The sequence below is a fragment of the Pteronotus mesoamericanus genome, unplaced genomic scaffold (genome assembly GCF_021234165.1).
Source record: "Pteronotus mesoamericanus isolate MK-2021 breed Mesoamerican mustached bat unplaced genomic scaffold, CSHL_Meso_final scaffold_174, whole genome shotgun sequence".
NCBI lineage: Eukaryota > Metazoa > Chordata > Mammalia > Chiroptera > Mormoopidae > Pteronotus > Pteronotus mesoamericanus.
In genome coordinates this window covers 12,350,352-12,371,199 of record NW_026555309.1, presented here as the reverse complement: position 1 = coordinate 12,371,199, position 20,848 = coordinate 12,350,352, and the positions used below count along the sequence as shown (strand labels likewise).

The 20,848-nt window shown below is 35.2% G+C and overlaps 1 protein-coding gene across 1 annotated transcript in view; it reads right to left on the bottom strand.

Annotated features, from left to right (window-relative positions):
- The window catches only part of SLC26A7 (solute carrier family 26 member 7), a 77,298-nt gene extending 56,999 nt beyond the window's left edge, over positions 1-20,299 (bottom strand). Inside the window, exons 1-4 of the mRNA XM_054590052.1 lie at positions 20,243-20,299; positions 19,805-20,108; positions 13,698-13,808; positions 11,186-11,358 (exon numbers count right to left, since the gene is read on the bottom strand). Coding sequence (XP_054446027.1) covers positions 11,186-11,358; positions 13,698-13,808; positions 19,805-19,997 — 477 coding nt within the window. The 5' untranslated portion in view covers positions 19,998-20,108; positions 20,243-20,299. The remainder of the gene's footprint in view (positions 1-11,185; positions 11,359-13,697; positions 13,809-19,804; positions 20,109-20,242) is intronic.
- Between the last annotated feature and the right edge of the window lie 549 nt (positions 20,300-20,848).

Genomic DNA, 20,848 nt, shown 5'->3' with positions numbered 1-20,848 from the left:
ACCTGGACCAAAACCCAGGCACGTGCCCTGACTGGGAATTGAACTGGCAACCCTTTGGTTCTCAGGCTGGCACTCAAGACACTCGAGCCACACCAGCCAGGCTGGGATATTCTAGTCTTGACTCACTATTTTCCCCTGTGAGGGCTGGGGAGCAACTTGTAACACTTCTGTATAAATTTTATGTAACCCACTGCAGTGGAAAAGTGTTCAAGATGAATTTCAGCAAATAATGAGTTACCATCACAAATAAACATCTACCACAATTAGAATTCTTGCGTCTCCAGCATCTTGAGCCTGGCCCCAGAACCAGAATAAGTCAAAAGAGAACCCTCCCCTGAGGCAAAGTGAGTGGGAATGAAAGAGATGTCTCTTACTCAGGAAAGTGAAAAATATTCCATTATGAATGGCGAATCACAGTGAGGGCAGAGGAAGAGAGGGACATGTATTTGTGATTGTGAAATGCGGCCACCTTGAACACTGTACTTTGCTGAAAATCTGCCAGCTATCACCACCAGGTTTGGCTGTATCCTCTCTTCCACTCTTTAACCTGGCCTTGACTTTATCTGGGGGTGGAGGGCAGCTGGCTCAGATTTCGGGACTGTTCTTTTGCTGGACGAGCACTACAGTTTCAGCCACAAACCACTTAATTTCACTGTTTCAGTTTCAAAATAAAAGGAAACATATTGACAAAAATCAAAAGGACATGACTGACTACTTTACCCCTAGTAGGCTTAAAACCTAAAAAACATGAAAGACAAAGGCCATTTCTTGAGCTTCTCCCAAGTTTTAAGAAATAGAAAAATATTGTTTTCACTGGAGACTCTGTCAAGTAGCTCTAGAGGGCCAATATTAATAAGAAGATACTGGACTTATCTGCATATGGAGAAGAGCAAAAGACAAAGATGGGTTAAAGGGACATCTCATAAGAAACCCAAGAATTAATAGAAAAATCATTTTCCTTATATCTTTCCTTGCTACACTTAGCATCATACTTCATGGCAACACCATTTCATAACCAGACAAAATCATCAAATCTGAGTAGACGCTGAGCATTGAGCTCTGCTAGGCACAAGATGACAGGAAGAATCTCACTATTAACACAGCAATGATGAGTACTTTTGGCAGAAAGAAAGCTTTGAGGAGACGGCCTGCTCTTTGACTGAATGTAACTGTGCAAACTCAGTTATAGAAACTGCAAAACAATAAAATAAAATAAAATTTACTGTTTTTGAAATTAACATTAAATTACCTCCATGAGCATCCACACCGGAAACAGGACACAAAGTGGGTTATGTTGCTATATCCTCTCAGTGTGTTAATTATAACCTTTAGGCAAAGTCTTAAAATCCTTGTTAGAAAATAAAATTAATTATTAAGGAAACCAGAGGAAAGAAGAGCAATGAGATCTTCTACCAAGAGGTCACAGGGATGAAAATGAAAATATAAAGTGCTATCTGGTACCACAAAAGCCTAAATTGCAAAAATAACATTTCTATCATACTCATTGTGCCTTGGCCAAAAATAACAATGCTTTGAACTCCTATCAGAATGGAGTTTTCTGGGTTCAAACCTGAAAACTTAAGTTCTGATCCTGGTCCCACTATGTCTTAGCTTTGTGGCGCTAGAAAACCTATCAAAATTTTCTGACCCTCATCATTTATGTCATTAGAGTGATGTCTGTGCTATCTTGCAGAACTGTTGTAAATTGAATGTGAAGTAATACATGAAAGAGTTTTGAAATCTGGATGTGATGCACTAGTAACATCATGAGAAGTCAGGAATATTTACCCTGTAAGGAAAAAAAACAAAACAGCCACAACCTTTGAACTTGTAGCAAGGGTCATACCACATTTTTCAACTCTGGAAAACTTGAAAGAATTTATTAGTGTAGAGAGAATTGTATTTGAATAGTTTGCAGTGTAACAGCCCCTTTAATTCAATATGTAATAAAGAAAATAATATGGATTGCCAATGTAGAAATCAGGCAATCTGTTCCTACCAACATAGGAAGCCAAAGCCAAAGCAAAAGCTTCTATTACTAACACTTTTTTTCTGAAACTGTGTTTGTTTGTCAAAGTAGAAATTTCCTGAGGGAAATACCTGATCAATAAATGAAACACTGGTCCTTTGGCAACTCTGGATTCATAGCCTGGTGATTTTCACCTTGAGGGCAAAACCAGTTAAGAAAAACTTTGAACAATTTTTTTTTCCTAAGCTTGTCTCTGCTAGTAAATTAGTTCCAATTTATGACATTAACTCTCAGAGGCCATGAGGATTAAATTTGAATATTACTGGAGTAAGATGAACACCGGAGAGCTGGGTTTTTCATTTCAGCTGATATGGCATACAAACAATCCAAATCTTTGGAATTGTGAAACCTGTTCGCTTATATGTAATTTTATGCATACCTAGAATTTTGGAAAGATTTATCTGCATACCAAGAAATCTTACCTTCCTTTATTCTGAGAAGCAAACTTTTGGGAGTCCTTGTATAGATGACCACCACTTTACCTTCTGTCCCTACTTGTTTCCAAAATTCCATCACTTACTTACAGGGGTTAATGATCTGTGAAGCTTAAGAAACAAAGGTCACCTACCCTAAAGTAATTCACTAGCCACTTCCATCTAACCACTATCTTCTAGTAGGAGCTTCTTTTTTCATTTCCACAACCTAAACGTTGTGAATGGAAGGATTCAGAAAAAATACAGGATATAATAGGATTTCAACCATTTCAAATGTTGAAAATATGGGTATCTATATTATAACAGAAGCCAGACAAGATAAAGTGCCCTCCTATAAAACTTACCCAAGACTTAAATATTTTTGTAATATTCTACTTGTACACGTTTTGGTACTTACAAAAAATCTTCCCAGCAAGGGATAAATCCCTGATTTATGGAGGGATTTCTCCATAACAAATGGAGAAATCTTACCTCTGAAAGGCCAAGAAGCTTCCTAAGACCTCATTTCTGACACAAACTGTTGGGTACATGAAAGATGATTGTGAACATGTGAGATTTAACTGAAGTGAAATTTCTCTCCTCAAGATGACAATGCTCTCCATAACCCAAGACAATGTAGATATTTTGAGAAAAAGAAAGAGAAATAGGAGGAGAAAAAAGAGGAGAACGAGAAGAGTGAAGAGGAGGAGGAGAAACTAAAGAACCCAAGTTGTTGTATACCAATGTTAAGGATTTTTTTAAGTTAATGATTTAATAAACAATCACATTCATGTTATTAGTTCCTCTTACTAATGATATAGATGATAATAACTCTAATCTGGCTAGCCAACTCTGAAAATTTGGCCATGCAACATTTTATGAGAAAATAAATTTCATGTAATATACTCTAGCTGTTTGCAGCAATGCTGATGTTCTGAGCTAACGTTGAAAACCTGGTACACATTATGAAGGTTCATTAGCATACTATTTGATAATGCTCTATAAATACTATGTGTTCTGTATAAATTAAATATATCACAGATTTCAGTCCAGCTTTTATAAGTGGACTTCAAATAGTGAATAAAGAAAAGTGTGCATAGCGAACAACTATAATACCCAAGTGAATGGAATATAGCATTCATTTCAGGTTTTGTCAGTTTGTTTGCAATATGGCTGTTACAATGTACCAAATTATTTATTTATTCATTTAATGAATTTTTATTAAATACAATACCTGCTAGGGGCTAAGCATAGCATTGTTGATATGTACAGAAATAAAGGTACGGTTTATGGTTTAAAAGATTGTATAAAGAAAGGTGAAATGATGATATTGAGAAGTGGGGTTAATATTTGGTGAGGATTTTTGCATATATGTTCATCAGGGATATTGGCCTATAATTTTTCTTTTAAGTAGTGTGTTTGTCTGATTTTGCAATCAGGGTAAGAGTGGTGTTGGAAAATGTGTTGGGAGCCTTCTCTCTTCTTGAATTTTTTGGAATAGCTTGAAAAGAACAGTTCATTCTTTTTTATATATATTATTTTATTTTATTTTTTGTTAATTCTTCTTTGAATGTTTGGGAAAATTCACCTGTGAAGATATCCAATCTAAGATAATTTTTGCTATGAGTTTTTTATTATTGATTTGATATTGTTGACAGTGATGGGTCTGTTCAGATTACCTGTTTCTTCTTCATCCAATCTTGGAAGATTGTACGTTTCTAAAATTTTATTCACTTCTTCCTGAGTGTCCATTTTTTATATAGTTGTTTATAATATTTTCTTATAATCATTTATATTTCTGTAGTGTCAGTTGTCTCTTGTCTTCATTGAATTCTGATTTTGTTTATTTGGGTATATTTCTTTCTTTGATGAGTCTAGTTAAAGGTTTATCAACAATGTTTATCTTTTCAGAGAACCAGCTCTTGGTTTCACTTATCTTTAACTCTTTTTTTATATTATATTTTACTTATTTTCATTCTGATCTTTATTATTTCCTTTCTTCTACTCATTTTAAGCTTAGTTTGTTGTACTTTTTAACTTCTTTAGGTATAAGTTAAATAGTATATTTGATATTTTTCTTGTTTCTTGCAGTAGTACTGTATTGCTATGAATTTCTTTCTTAGGAATGCTTTCACTGTGTCCCATAGATTTTGGGTTTTTATGTTTACATTTTCATTTGTCTTAAGGTATCTTGTAATTTCTTCCTTGATCTCATTGTTAACACATTCATTGTTTAGTTACATGTTATTCAGACTTCATGTGTTTTTCCATTTTTTCTTTTGATTTATAATTTCAAATTATTGTGGTCAGAGAAGATGCTGGATATAATTTCAATCTTCTCAAATTTATGGAGACTTGTTTTGTTGCCTAACATTTGTGCACTTGAAAAGAATGTGTATTGTGTTGCTTTGGGGTGAAATGCTCTAGAAATATCAATTAAATCCATCTGGTCTTATGTGGCATTCGAGGCTACTGTTTCTTTGTTGACTGTATTACTATCGATCTCTCCCTTTATGTCCTTCAATATTTGCTTGATGTATAAAGTGTTCGTATATTGTGTGCCTCAGGCAGACACCAGGTTGGGGCAAGGTGTGTTGACCAAGTTGACACAGATTTCAGTTTGGCTCCAGTGCTGGGCTTGAAAATACTCAGCGAAAGTTTCAGGGTACACACAGACCAGCCACTACTGGTGTGGGAACCCTTGTGGTGGCGCAGGGGACTAAGGGACTTTTTGGGGTGGAGCTATTGAAGTTCACCAGGCCAGTGTAGATTCATTTTTTGTTGTTTGTGAAGGGTGCTCAACCTAGGGACAATGGCAGCTGTCTCTCTAGCCTTAAAGCCACACAACTCAGTTGCTCCCTATATGTCTCTGGCAACCCCCAAGCTTCACCAGAATTTCTTGAGAGTTTCTTTTTAATAAAGGCTGAATGCAGGCTGAGGTTGGCGGCCACTGAGAGAGCCTTGGGACATGGAGGAGTTAGGTAGGGCAGGGTCTCAGGGAGTCCTCAGAGTGGAGCTAGTGAAGTTCACCAGGCTAGTGCTGATTCAGATTTGGCAGTGTGGGGGATGGGCTCAACACAGGACAGATAGTGCCCATCGCTGCCACACGCCTGGGGCCTGGGGACCTTTGTGGATGGCTCGACACAGACAGTGGCAGCCATCTCTCCAGCCCTCTCCTCAAAGCTCACACAACTCAGTTTCTCCCTGTACATTTATGACACTTTCCAAGCCACTGTTCCTCAGCTGAAGCCCAAGGTGAGGACCTGGTGAATGTGAGTTTGTGCACTGGCCCTTTAAGAGCATGCCCAGGTTCCCAGCAGCCTTCTCTCTCACTCTGACTGCCAGAATCCCCGCTGATTTTCACAGCCAGATGCTTTGTAGGTCCTCTTTTCAGCACTGGTATTTCAGGCTGGGGATGCTACCCCTCACTTCTAAGGGGGGACCTCGTCAGTGGAGATAACCCTCTAGATTCTCAACCACCACACATAGGTGCAGGGCAAGCTTGTTTCACATTTCTGCTCCTGCTACCAGTCTCAATGTGGCTTTTTCTATATATCATTAACTATAAAACTTCTGTTCAGCTAGTCTTCAGATATTTCTCCAAGTTCATTGTGCTATAATTTAATTGTAATTTTGATGTGGTCATGTGAGGAGGTGCATGCAGCATCCACCTACTCCTCCACCTTGACCGGCACCTATACGCATTATTAATATCTTAATGGAGGCCTCAGTAAGTTCAAGAAAAGGCAAGAATGCCCACTGTTTCCTCCATGATTTAATATTGCAATAGTGTTACCACCTAATGTAATTGGATAAGAGAAATGATGAGCTATATCAGTTCATAAAAAGTACAAATATCTCTAGAACATACTAGTGATTCAATAAACAGTAAAACTAAATAGTGAAGCCAATAAGATATCAAGGGGTGTAAGTCATATACAAAAATCAATATTTTTCAAAGACACAAGCAATAGACAGCTAGAGGGCATAACAGTAAATAAATCCCCTTTTATAATAACAACAATGACATTTAAATTCTTAGGAATAAACTTGACAAAAAATGTGTAAAACCTATAAGAGAAAACATTCCTGCAAGACATAGAATTCAATTTAAACAAAAGGAAAGGTATCCCTCTTCCTGGACAGGACAACTCCACATCATAAGAAATCTCAATTTAACAGCATCACATTAAAAATATCAACAACTCTTTTTTTAAATGAAGTTAGACAAGTTGATGCTAAAGTTCATAAGAAAAAAACAAGCATGCAGAAATAGGAACATACTAAGAAATAAAAACTACAAAGACAAACTAGTCTTAGCAGATATTAAAGCACACTATAAGTCCCCATAATTATAGTAGGGTACTACCACCATGAGAATAAAATTACAGGCCAGTAGAATAGAAAAGAAAGTTCTGAAACAGATGAAAATAAATATAGAAATAATAAAGCTGGCATTTAAAATCATGGAAGCAAAGATGGGCTTTTTGATAAGTGTTGCTGGCACAGCTGGGTAGCCATTTGGAAGAAAATAAAACTAGACTCCTATTTCATATCATATACAAGTATAAACTACACAGTGATCTGAAAACTAAAGAAAAAAATTATATAGATAATAATTTAATAGCTTTAACTAGAACAATATGATAAATTCCTCTATAGATTTAGTGTAGGAAAATGTTTTTTAATGCTGACTCAAAACTCAGGGCAATAAAAGAAACAATTCATAAATTTGAGTGCATAACTTTTTAATTGCATTGTAGAATAAAGCCAAAGAAAAACTGCCAAGTTAGAAGAAAAGATTTGCAACATATGTCACAGATAAAGATGTAATATCCATAATATATTAAGAACCCTTACAATTTGAGGGGAAAACAACCAAAACTCTGATATATAAATGGGAAAGATATATGAACAGACAGCTCACAAAATTGATACAAAATGGTCTTACATGAAAATATGTCGAACCTCAGAGTGATTTCCAGGATATATTGTTAAGTGAAGAGAGAAAGATACAAAAGAATACTACCTTTCATATAAGAAAAAAAGCAAATAAGAAAATATACAGGTATCTTCTCCTTTTGCAAAGCGAAAAACAAGAAGCATAAACCAGAAATGAGTGAAAACAGAGTGGAAAGGAGGGAGACTTGGGGAGGACGGGGTGCGAAGAGCAGCCGTTTTCTGAGTGCACCCTTTTTTATAGTTCCCTCTTGATATAGTAACAATTAAAATCAACAAATGTTAGACTCTATTAATTTTTTAAAGACACAAAATTATTCCTTGGCATGATGTCTGTTATTTCTTGGTTTTCAGGTTCCTTAATTAACAGTTTATTTTTTAATTCAACAACTTTTCTGAGAATCTGCCATGTGCAGAGTTCTACGCTAAGTTTAATGAAGACTTTAAAGGGGATTAAGATACTGTAATTAACCTGAAGAACACTGTGCTCTAAACAATGTTGTGTATGAAAAAAGACCAAAATATGTTGCATGTCCAGAAAGCTAGAAGAAATACAAAAAAAGAAAAGAAAAAAAGAAAAGAAAAGAGAAAAGAAAAAAACACTAATTTGCAAAGTAAAATCAGAAATTTTATGCTATGAATATGCTGTATGAATATTAATTGAACTTCAATTTCTTTATTATTTTATGCTATACTTCCTTCTACAATAACAGAGACAAGTTAAAATTAAAGAGAAGACACGTTAGAATCATTAAAACTTTTAAGGAACATACGTCATGTAAAGAATTCAAGAAAGAAGTGTGTGGGGAAAAATATAAGCAAATAAAAAGGTACAATTTAAGTGGGGAAAAAAACCCTTATTTGTGAACTACCAGAAAAAAAGGCAAAAAGGCAAAAAAAAAAAAAAAAAAAGCACTGGTAAGTTACAGATGCTCTATTATCTAATTTTAAAAAGCAGGTCATTTCATCAATCAGATGGGTTGCCAGACATCAAACATCCTTAAGAACCTGTTTTGTTGTTGTTTGTTTGTTTATTTATTTATTGTTCAAATACCTTTGTCTCCATTTTCTCACCCCCACTTTCCCCTGCCCCCTCTCCGCCCCTCCCTCCCTCAATCCTTTCCGACTTTGGCTTTGTCCATGGGTCCTTTATACATATTCCTTGAATTTTCCATAACCACTTGTTATACAAGAAATGGTAAATGTCTATATAGTGCAAACCTTTGATAGCAGGATTCTCTGTTACTTACAGCCAAGAGTACTTGCAACTGATACACAATCTGTGAACCAGACCAGATGTGATTGCTTCAAACACCTTAATAATATAATTGCATTAACCTAAATAACTCCATTAGTTAGACTTCCAAAGGGGAAAAAATATCAACCAGAAAATAATATACAATCAAAACAAAACAAAAATAAATAAATAAAATGAGGTAAATAAACAAACTCCTTTCTTTGCTTGTACAAACTGGATACCTTGGCACTTCCCTCATATGCAGTGGATTTCACAGCTGACAAAGAAAAGAGAAAGCAATTGGGCAGCTGGATCCAAAAGATCTGACCAGCTCTAGGGTTCTGGGTAACAACAAACAGGTGAGTTTGGAGGCAAATCAAGTCCAGTCACCTGTTTAAAAATTGGCTAAAACATAGGTCACATATCCAGTATCAGCACTAAAGAAAGAAAAAGAGATGTCCGAAGTTGCAACTCTCTGGATCAGAGTTTAATGTAATGAAATGTATTGAAATCCAAATTATGTTTATTATCTTCAATAACACCTTGTTTTACTCTGTGATTCTAGAGAGTTTCATTCTAGGAAATGAGATAAAATTTTTTTTAATCCTCATGGGAGCATATGCTTATTGATTTTTTTTTTTTTTTGAGAGAGAGAGAGGAAGGGAGAGAGGGAGAGAAAGAGAGAGACATTGATGTGTGAGAGAAACATTGATTGGTTGCCTCCCATATGCACCCTGACTGGGGATCAAACCTGCGACCTAGGTATGTGCCCTGACTGGAAATCAAACCCAAAACCTTCTGGAGTGTGGGTTGACGCATCAATTGAGCTACCCAAGACATTAATTTTTTGAGCCAGAAAGAGACATTAATTTTTTTATGTTGTTAAAATTCTAGCTTTTACTTTATCATTTAAACTTTAATCCAAATATGCTAGATGATAACAAAATAGCCAGTGATTGTTCTAATTTTATAGAAAATGGTAAAAATGAGCCTAAGCAGAAAATTGCGGGGTCTAATTGCTTATTATATACTTTCTTAGATTTTAAAATACATATTAATAGAATAAGAGAAAATTCAAACCTAGTAAAAATAATAAATTTAAAGAGAAATATGAATGAAAAATAATAGTACTAGAAGACATAGCAATACTATCTTTATTGTGTTAATACAAAGATTTTTATTTTAAATACATTAGAAATTAGGAAAACCTATACAAAATCTGTGGCAACATATCCATGTCTGAATTACCAGTTCATGTGGTTATTTCTGAGATGGCTAGAGATGACACATCTATTAGAGGGCCTCACACAGGATGATCAAGGGGAAAAAGGCCACTATTCCTGCCTGTGCAAGTCTCAGAATAAGCTGACATCACCCATGTTTAAAATTTATAGCAAAGGTTATAGGGTAGCTAGGCAACCAGTTTATATTTCATGAAAGGACAGACATCAACCATAGAAAATGCCTCTTGGGTTCTTTTCATCACATTGAACCCTAATGTGACTTACAGAATGCCTCTTGGCCTTCTAGTCTAGTAGGCAAAGCTGCCACTCATATGGTCTGTTTTCTAAAGATCTGTGAAGACTTAAGTTCTTACTTATTTCACATCCAGTTTTCTGTCCTTCTAAGATAGCTGGAAGCAAATATGATTCTCAGAAGTTTAAGTTCCTAACCTCTAGGTCACATCTTTTCTTTCCATTATTCAATTTCAGACAATCATCAACAATTTTTCTCTCTCCTTGGTGTTCACATCATCTTTGACCTTGTGAATAATGCTATACTATAAAACAGAGCCTCTACCAACCCAGGAAATTTTATGTACACATAATTCAGTTTAAAATGAAAGAGTCAGCCAAAGCACCTCTAAAACAGGCAATCCATGGCTAATAATACTTGTCGACATGTACTTTATATTCATTTCTGAGTTATCTAATTTTGACAACTGATTAGAAATAGTAAACTATACAGTCTGATGTTTTGTAAAGACATGCTAGAGCCAATCTGGCAAAAACACACATGCATGATGCTGAAGGGGTCGAAGACAGGTACAAAAAGACTAATTTCCCAACACCATCCGCCAGCAAGTCTACAGCACAAACTAAACACCATTTGTTATTGATGTAGGCAGTATTGTCATAAACTGTGAAAACTGGACAGGATCCTAGAAATCAGCCATCTCTCCTTCCCATTATAAAACTTCCTCCTACAGCTCTCCCACGGGGATGACTTTAATCACTGCATGAGCACAAGGTCTGCCTCACTGCCCCATGAGGAAGTCCGTTCCATCGCATAAAACACTTTTGAGAAAGCTTGTTCTTACAAAGTCAAAAACTGTGTCTCTGTAACTTCAATTTATTAATTCTAACTCACTTACTCAACCAGCACTTACGGAGTAACTATTTTATGTAGCAGACTATTTTCATGAAGACAAAACACATCCCTTATCCATCTAGACAGACACACCCATGAACATGAATAAAAATAAAGCTTCAATTGCCTTTGCTACTGTCTCAATATTCCCCCCGCCTACATCTCAATACTGCTTACCTGAATCACACCTCCCAAGAAAGAAACAGCTGCAGCAACACCAATCCTTTGCATCTCAAAGTCAGATAAGCCCAGCATGCTTGTGTTCGTCTGTGTCGTGAGGTTCTGGCTACTCAGCGGGACAAGACGTTCCACTGCGTTGGCTGATATTAAGGATGTCAAGGCAAAAGTGCCTACAAAAGGGGATGGAGTGGGGAATTTCCTGTTATTAACAGACTCAATAAAAATTGTTGAAGTCCACCACTAGAGTTGAATCCATATCATAGACCCACCCAGATCTATTAGAAACACTCTCCTCTGCACCCTGACTCCTCCACCCTTTGTTCCACTCCATGGAATAAACAGAAAATTACCTACATATATACATATTCCTTCAACATAAAACCACACCCATCCATTTGCTATTCCATCCCAGGCCGTTCATGCCCCCACCTCTCTGCCAAGCTGCATAGAGAATGTCCTCCAGGTAGGGATTAAGATCGTGGACTGGGTATAAATCCAGCTCTTCCATTGAACCCTAATGTGACTTAAAGCATATCACCCTCAGGCAAAATTGCCTCAGCTATAAAATGGGAGTCACGTATTTACATTTCAGAGTTTTGGGAAATATAAATAAGATGATAAATATAATATCTTCAGCAGGCTCAGTGGCTAAATATGATGAGTTCTTTGCATGAATCTGAAGCTCTTTGCCTGATGTGCTTGCTCTTCCATTCCCTATACATACCCTTTTGTCTTTCCAGGTCTGGTTTTAATCCCATATTCATAAGGATCCATCCCAGATTCAACAAGCCAGGTTTAATCTTTCTACTCTCTGTGCTTTCATTGCAGATTAAACTTTTATTAGAGTAGACCTTTATTATAGTATAACAACATGCTATAGCCGATAAAGTGATTAATTATACCATTTCTGTCTACTGTGATTAGATAAAATGCAATGTTATCTCCCAAGAATTGTCCTGGCCTCACACAAATGTGGGAACATTTCCAGTGTGTTCTCTTCCTGACAAAAGTTCTGATGCCTCTCTTAATGATGAAGTGGAAGTAGAAATTCCCACATACATATATATACCATAATAAAATACAATAAATTGATTTTTAAAAAGAAATATGTTATCTATATTAAATGTCTGCAGAAAAATTTTAATAAGATTCACTTGGTTCCTGTGTTTAATATTATAGCAAAGTCAAAAATAATGATATTATTAAGATTAATATTTATTAAATACAGTCTTATATAAACAAATAAATACACCACCATGAGGCAAAAGAATAATAGTTTCTTTACTGAACTATAGAAATTACATGTATTTTGAAATTTACATAATTTACCTAAAAGACTTTGTTAAATACAGTCTTATATAAATGGCCATTTCAAAACCATGCCACCAATAAAAGGTCTATAGCAATTCCTGAAGAAATAAAGTGATTTTTGTAAATGTACATTTAGGTATGTATCAAGTTGATTGTTTTTGACTTTATGAAAAATCTTTTTGCCTTTTTCTTTTATTTTTTGTTTAACAGAGGAAATGCTTTGGGGTCAGCTCTAAAACAATCTGCTTTCTCTTGCTAATGACATATTTAAAATATTTTGAAAAATAAAAATAATTTTTAGGAAATTAGAGAGCAAAATAATTTGGAAATAATAGGCTTCAAAAACTTCTAATTCACTATTGTGCTTTTCTACTTTTGCAGTAACACAAAAGGAAAGTCCATTTGAGAGCAAATGGTTTTAAAAAATAAAAGATTGGCCACAACTGGGTTGTAACCCATGCACTTGTGAGTTTAGTCTGTGTTCTCACAGAAAACTTTCTGATTTTCAGGGTTTTCCTTTTTAAACTCAATACACAGATAATGTCTATTTTAAAATGTTGAGGCTCCAGTCAAGATGGCAGTGTTGCTAAAGTTGGTACTTGAATCCTCCCAGGACCACATCAAAATTATAACTACAGAACAACTTTCATTCAGAACTCCCTGAAATCTAGCTGAAAAGAAGTCTGACAACTCCAAAACCCATGTTTTTAACCATCCCACTCTATTAACAGACAATTGTACTTGCGACCGTTCACATTATATTTGGTAATGCAGAGCTCAACATGATAAAAGATATATTAATTAAAGAACATTATAGATTATAGCTTAGAAGATATCTAAAAGATCAATTACATGGAAAATATTTTTCAATATTTAAGTCACTAAATTTTATATATTCTTTTCTTTACCCCTCAAAGTGCTTATTTTCTCCATTTCACTGTAAATTCAGAACATTTGTCCTTCTTTTATGGCTTTTGACAACTAAAAATTCAGAGTCTTTAACAATAACCTGGTTACCTAGTGATATAGCAATGAATCACAATATGTATTGAGTAACTGAGGCACAGAAAGTTAAATGTCTTGGCCCTAATATTTGCTGAGTTTTCAGTAGTAAAGTTAGAAATGTAACCAATAACTAATGATTACTTCTGAGGTCTCTTTCATTAGTAACATGAGAAGCAGAAACAGAAATTTTTACCTGTGGCAACATGACGTCCCATTCCAAATATGGCGTAAATGATGACAGGAAACAAAGACCCATATAAACCGAACACTGGGTGCACAGATGAGAGAATAGCAAAGGCCAGCCCTGCAACGAAGACCGGCATAATTAAGACCATCTTATAACCTCAAAATATAGTCCATTACAAAGTAGAATGAAGGTAGTTTTATTTCATGACAAAATAAACCATAATGTAATTATTCTGCTCAATGAGAAATAGCATCATGGTCCTAAATAACAGATAATTGACTCATTGGTTTATATTTCAATTATTAAAAATAATTATTTTTGGAATACTGCTTTTTTCCTTGATTACAAAGGCATAATTACGAAAACAATACAAAGCAAACAAACAAACAAAAATACAGGGATGGGTCCTAGCTAGCAGAAACAGATGTATGCTGCTATCTACGCCACACACTTTATCTTCACGCTCATTGCCTATCTATTCTTTTGCAAATCTTACCAAGTTCCTGATGCTCTAAAAAGGAAAGTCATGATTCTTCTGTGTGAATAGGTATACATGTTGAAGGAAATATTATTCAAAGTGCAGAAATATATATTATATAAATGGCCATTTAATGTACAAATCACCAAAAGAAATCAGAAGTGTTGAATGAAGCCTGGAACTATAGTGGAGAATGGGTCATGGGGTGAGGGGAAATAGAGACAAAGGGAAAAGCCAGCAGAGTGTTACTAGCTCCTGGGTATATTTTTATGGGAACTGGGAAAGTATACCTTAGACTTATTTAGTAATATTGAGCTGCTATTGTCCTGGAGAAAAGTACTGGCAGGAAGACAATGATTCAGGGAGTCAAATTAGAGCTAGGTAGCTAAGGCTAGGGTTTCATATTCTCAAACCTGAGACAATGCAGCAGAATATTACCAGACCAGCCTTTAATTTTCGCAATGCAGTACACTGCAGGAGCTTCCACCTATTGTTCCACGTGTCACTAAGCTGCTCTCACGAGTGCCATGAAGTTCAGCTTCCACATGTTCATTTTTGTGCCAATAAGGACACACATTCTGCATAATTATAAGGAACATTCATCTTTCCTCTGCAGCCCAGAATGCTGTGGCAGCATAAAATTTTCATGGTTTAGGAACAAAATTCTAGGTGATCCCTGGGAATTATAAACCAAAACATTCTCATATTGCTCCTCAGTGGATTAAGTTCTTACATGGCAAGTCATGCATTTTAAGTCTCCACCCTGTCTCAGTGCTTGAGTTTTCAAGTTAGAAACAAAGAAACTATTTCTCCCAAAGTCGTCATCCAAGCTCGAATGTAAACTAAATACTCTACAGACCAGAGTCTTAAACTACTTAGCTTGCCAACCATATTGATGACATGTCTTAAGTCAATGGCATTCTCTAGAATGTTTATCTTCAAAATACATTCGGTAGGGAGATCTTAGAAGACGTCAGTTAAAGAACATTGTGGTAGATGCTAACTATAATGGTCATTACCTCATGTTAGAAATGAGAGATCCCACATTTTTAAGGTATTTTTAAAAAATACAAATGTTTTCTATAAAACTTTTGAGTATGGTGAAAAAAATAATCTAAATTTCTCTTTTTTCTTTGAAATGAGCACATCTATGTTTATATTTATTTACTTTGGGGAGGGACAATCACCCTTTAATCAGTCCGACACAGTTTATGAACTCCTCCCCAGAACCCTTTTTAAAATTAAGGACCAGAAAATACACAGGATTATTTAAAAAAAAAAAAAAGTATTGGAATGTATCAGTGTAGGTTCACAGGACTGAAACTTGTCGATCTAAGTGGAGAAACTAATCTTATGCAATCTCTCTATAAAGGTTTCATTCACAAGTGACATCAAAGCATTTCAACCAAACATGTTAGAAAGTATGTTGGGCCCTGGCTGGTGTGGCTCAGAGGACTGAGCGCCGGCCTGCGTACCAAAGGGTTGCTGGTTGGATTCCCAATGTAGGTAGGGCATATGCCTGGGTTGCTGGCAGGGTCCCAAGCAATGAGCACTCGAGGTGCAACCACACATTGATGTTTCTCTCTCTCTCTTTATCCCTCTCTTCCTCTCTCTAAAAATAAATAAAAAAAAATATTAAAAAAGAAAGTATGATGGCAGAGACAGACGGCTGGGCAGATATGGGAAATACTAGCAGGAAGGGTGGTTGGTAGGGACTGGTGGAAACTGTGGTAAAATGCAAAGTGCGTACCCTGTGTAAAGGAAGTAGCCTCTAGTAAGGTACAGCAAATTTTTGTCACTTGGGAGTAGGGGCCCCATATGTCTATATAGTGCCTTTTTCTAAGAGAAGCCCGGCATCTGGATTTTTATATGAACTATTTATGTTTGTTAAATTGGCTAAAGAAAAAAATTAACACTGTTTGGGACATATCTATTATCGGATTAATCTGAAAGGTTACAAGTGCATAACTTCAGAAAAGTAAGAGGAATTAGAAAAAAATAATTACTTTTATGTTAATGTATTTCTATTATCGATATCTTTATTACATTTATTTGGAAAATATAAGAATTAATTTAAATTTGAGTCTTTCCTAATTGGTAGCATGCTTGTAAAGAAAATCAGAGACTTCAAGAACCTAAAGGTTTTTAATCCTTCCACCAAACATTTATTAAAAATCTGATATTATGTGCCAGGCAATATGCAAGTTGGTGGCAATGTGCAAGTTGATAACAATACAAAGATTTAGACTATCTTTGTTTCCAGATCTTACAGACAAGTGGGGAAAGAGTTGTATCAAAAAAGTATAATACTGATGTTATAGCATACTATACTTTGTTAAGGTCCACCATAAAGATATGTAAAAAGTACAAAGAAAGAAAACATATATCTTCCCAGGAGATTGGGGGAGGCGGTTCTCAGAGCAGAGATCTCTCTGAGTAGACTTTTGTATCAAGAGTCCCAGATTATTAATGATTTAATAGGCTATTCGGAAGAATTGGACTTTTATACCAGAGGAAATAGGGTATCATTGAAGAATTATGATTCTTCAATTGTAATTCAATCACAGAGAGGTGACATGTTCAGAGTTTTATGATCATTTTGGCTGCAGTACAAAATATGGCCTTTAGGAGGAGACAAAGTAGAAAATGACCCACAAGATGATTTCAAAAGCAAACTACCACAGCTGCAGAAGGGGCACGAAATGAAACTACTTGGATGGAAAGATATCTAAGAATAAAAACAATAGAACCTGGTGGCTAATGGGTGGCTAACAGGCAGAGAGAGGGAAAGAGCTGAGAATGACTCTTGAAGCTCTCTATGAGGGGTAGTCAGAATACAAATTAGCACATAGTCCCTAGAGTTCAAATCCGAATTCTTCTAGTCATTTGTTGTGTGAATTTAAGCAAGTTATTTATTCTCTCTGAGCCCCAGTTTTGTATAAATGTCAAATGTTCCTACAACAGTGTTTACGGTTGTGTCTGAACACTACTCTTATTATTAATTATTATAATCCTGGTTTGGTTGGTGGTGACATTCAGTTTGTTCATTTTAGAAGACTAATGTTTCATTTAAAGTTCTTTTAGAAGATTCTAGGTTTGCATAGTTGAATGTGTGGTTGAGAAAAAGCTTCATTAGCTGAGTGATGGTGGTTAGAGGCTGTAATTCATGCAGATTAAAAATAGCCTGCAGCATTCTGGAGAAAGAAGGCTAAGGTTTGTGTCTCAGGATACTGACGTTTAATGAGCAGATGGAATAGGAGGCAAAATCTAAACAGATCCATAAAAAGAGAAAGCTGGGAGGTAGTAGAAGAAAAAACAAATGTGCATTGTCTGAAACCCATGAGAATAAATGGTTTTAGCAAGACAGAAAATGTTAGAGGAGTCAAATGATGGCCGACAAGCATCTATACTTACCAGTTGCGAAACTTTTAATCAGGTAATTTAAAATGGTTCCTTGGTATTTGATATGTATAAAACACTCAAACGTTAGTTTCCATTATCCTTCCTAATTTTAAATGTATTTTTTAGAGTAAGAAGAATGAAAAGAACTACTGGATTGAACCATATAATTTTCCATATTTATATGTCAAAAAACATTCAATTCAACAATTTCATATAATTCAACTATGCTGAGTTAACTGAATAGTTGCTTCAAAGATCAGTAGAGTAAAAACAGGTATTTGTTTCCAGTTTTGTGCTATGATGCAAGAGCAACAATTACCCCTTCTTTCTTCTAATTTTTGTAAAGAAATGGAGCTTGTAATGATTGCCAGTATTGTATTCATGCAAACATGAGGTAATACTATCTAAATGCCTTCCTTACTCTATCTACCTTATACTGTAGTTATTTTCCCTGTAACTTCACCTTTGAGTCCAAAACCTGCACTGGCGAAAGCTAAATGCAAAAGTAATTTGAAGAGAGGATATTTGATCCTTTCCAAAGAAATGTCTTCTATTACTAATAACATCAGTAGTATGAATACGTCTAGTTATTTTGGCTGTACAGAGTGTAAAGTATAAAATATTAAGAGTGTTGACTTTGGAATCAAGTCCTGACTCTATCACTTATTATGTATGAAGTCCAAGGAAAATTACTTACTCTCCAAAGCCTCCATTTTCTTACGTGGAAAATGGAGAAGAGGCTGCTGTCTTTTGGGATTTTGTCAGGGTAAGGGAATATAATGTATATAAGGAGTTTAGCACAATGCTCCTTACATTAATGTTATGATATTTCACGTTTTATATCTCCATAGTAGGTAAGCATGAGAAAGTTTGAGAGAATTATTTTTAAAAGAATAGGTACTTTTAGAAGAATGAGTCTTTTTATACACCACCAAAAATTTTAAAGTCTTTCCTCTAGTGATATAGTCTTGTCCAATCACTGGTAGACCTCCAGAAAAACAGTAGCAAGATCCATAACTTTGTAAGACACTAGGAATAGGTAAGCTTTGTGCTTCTCATCAGTTGGGAGCTGCCCAGTTTTTCTTCATAACTAACGAAATACGTAAATCATAAAACAAAATTCCTCAAAATCTATACACAAATAGAATGCCATACAATTAACTACTGACTTACATATAAATATCAGTAATGATATATCACAGATAATTTTATTATATCCCAAATTTCTTTATTAACCTGATATTTTACAAAGGTGAAAAAACAAATTGTTTTTAAATATATATATTAGTCTTTCATTTCACATAAAGTTAAAGCAAAATAAATTTTAGAAATATACTCAAACTCTCTGGTGAAAAAGCCCTTGTAAATTCATCACCTAGTCTTGTTAGAATAAAGTTAAATAAAAACAAGGCTAAAAATGCCCTAACCTGTTATTTAATCTGATTATTTTATGAAAGATTACTGTTTTGCTGTTAACATTATAGTCATTAAAAATGTAATACAAGACTATTCAGAAAAATTTAAACCCACAAAATATGATAGTATTATGGATCTTAAAGTCACTAGTGCAGATGTTTCTAATCACATTAAAAACACAAATACGCAAATAAGTTTTTTTCAGCTACAGAATAATTCAATTAAAAGAGTACATCTAATTTAATGGTATGAGACAGGGAGGTAGTGAAACCGCAAGGAAATATAAATCTACAAAGTGCGTGCTAAGTAAAGTGTTCCAAATTCTCAAGGCTGAGAAGTCAGTTCCTTTCCTTGCTTCAGTTAGGAAACTATTAACTAAATCGGTTAAAAAATACAATGAGTGTACCTTTAAGGAAAACACATGCACACTTTCTTGTGTGCACACTAGTTAACTAAAAGCTTTCACCAAAATAAACACCTATCTAAATCCAGCATATAATTTAGAATCTGCCTCGGGAAAATTAAGATGAGACTTCTCATCAGTTTAAATTTCTTTTTGAGAAATAAATACAGTGCATAATGTGACTCAACATTTAATCAGCATACACAATAAACATAAGCTCTAAGGACACAGAGGATTCTCTATATATTTATACATATATTCAGTATAAAAATATTCAATATGTTTATTCCCCCCAAATTAATTCAATATTCATTTCATTAGCTAAATTGTAGATCTGAGGTCATAATACTCTTCCATTAAAGCAAAGTGACATCTGTTCTGCATAAAACAGGAAAAACAAACGAAGTACATTACCTTGCGTCACCTGTTGAATTGCCAACATTATCCCAGACACAGTGTCTGGGAGCAAGTTTTCTTTCAGATTGTAATGTAGTGCCCATTCCAAAATAGGTAGCCTCCTTCTAGACCACTGTTTAAAGTCTTCACAATGGGGGATCTTCATCCTGTTCCAGAGCTCACTCTTCTTTTTCCTCTTTGTCCCTGTCATTTTTCAGATTCCTTCTTGCAGAAGTAAACTTTAAGGAGGGAAAAAAAACCGTTGCAGAACACCTCCGTTCAATGTGAAGCTCCAATTCGTCTGTGGTTTATAACGCCAAAGCTATTCAAAAAACAAATCAATAAAAGAGAGAGAGAGAGAGAGAGAGATTAACAGATGAATTTAAATATATGCAGCTGGGCTGTATGTATACTGTGGTGCAGCTAATCATTCTCGATAAAAATATAGATTAAAACCTTGAATTCTGATCTGAATGATATGGAGAAATGGTTCCTGTTATTTTAATATTTTCCCAATTTTGGAAAAGTAACAGGTTCAGTGTTAAGTTGGTCTAGAGCTCTCTCACCAAGTAAATTCCCTTATATTCACTGTAGTCTTAAATTTTTGGCTCCGATCCCAATGGCTAACAGCTCTTGGCGTGTGTTGGGAGTGGGCTGGGTTATGCTAATGAACACAGGAAGCAGGAAGCGTTCCTCTAATTTAGACTCTTCCTATAAGCTATGCAAAAACATAAAACTGCCAGAAGGGTGGGCCCTGCAAAATAAAATCAGAGAATCTGGACTTTACCTCTTTGGGAAGTATACATTTTCAGCTCTACAAAATTCAGCAACATAAGAGGGCTTTGCCAAACGTCCTACCTTTTTTAGTCCCTGGGAGACGAGATTTTCATTCACAAACGGCAATATTATTTGCATTATGTACTCCCTTTCAAAAGTTTACATAGATATTTATATATGTATATATACTGAGTATAATTACTTTCATAATCAAAATTCACAGTAAATTTTTTTCAAAACATATCTCAGTCATAAAATCAAATGGATGCTGACAAAATAAGAATA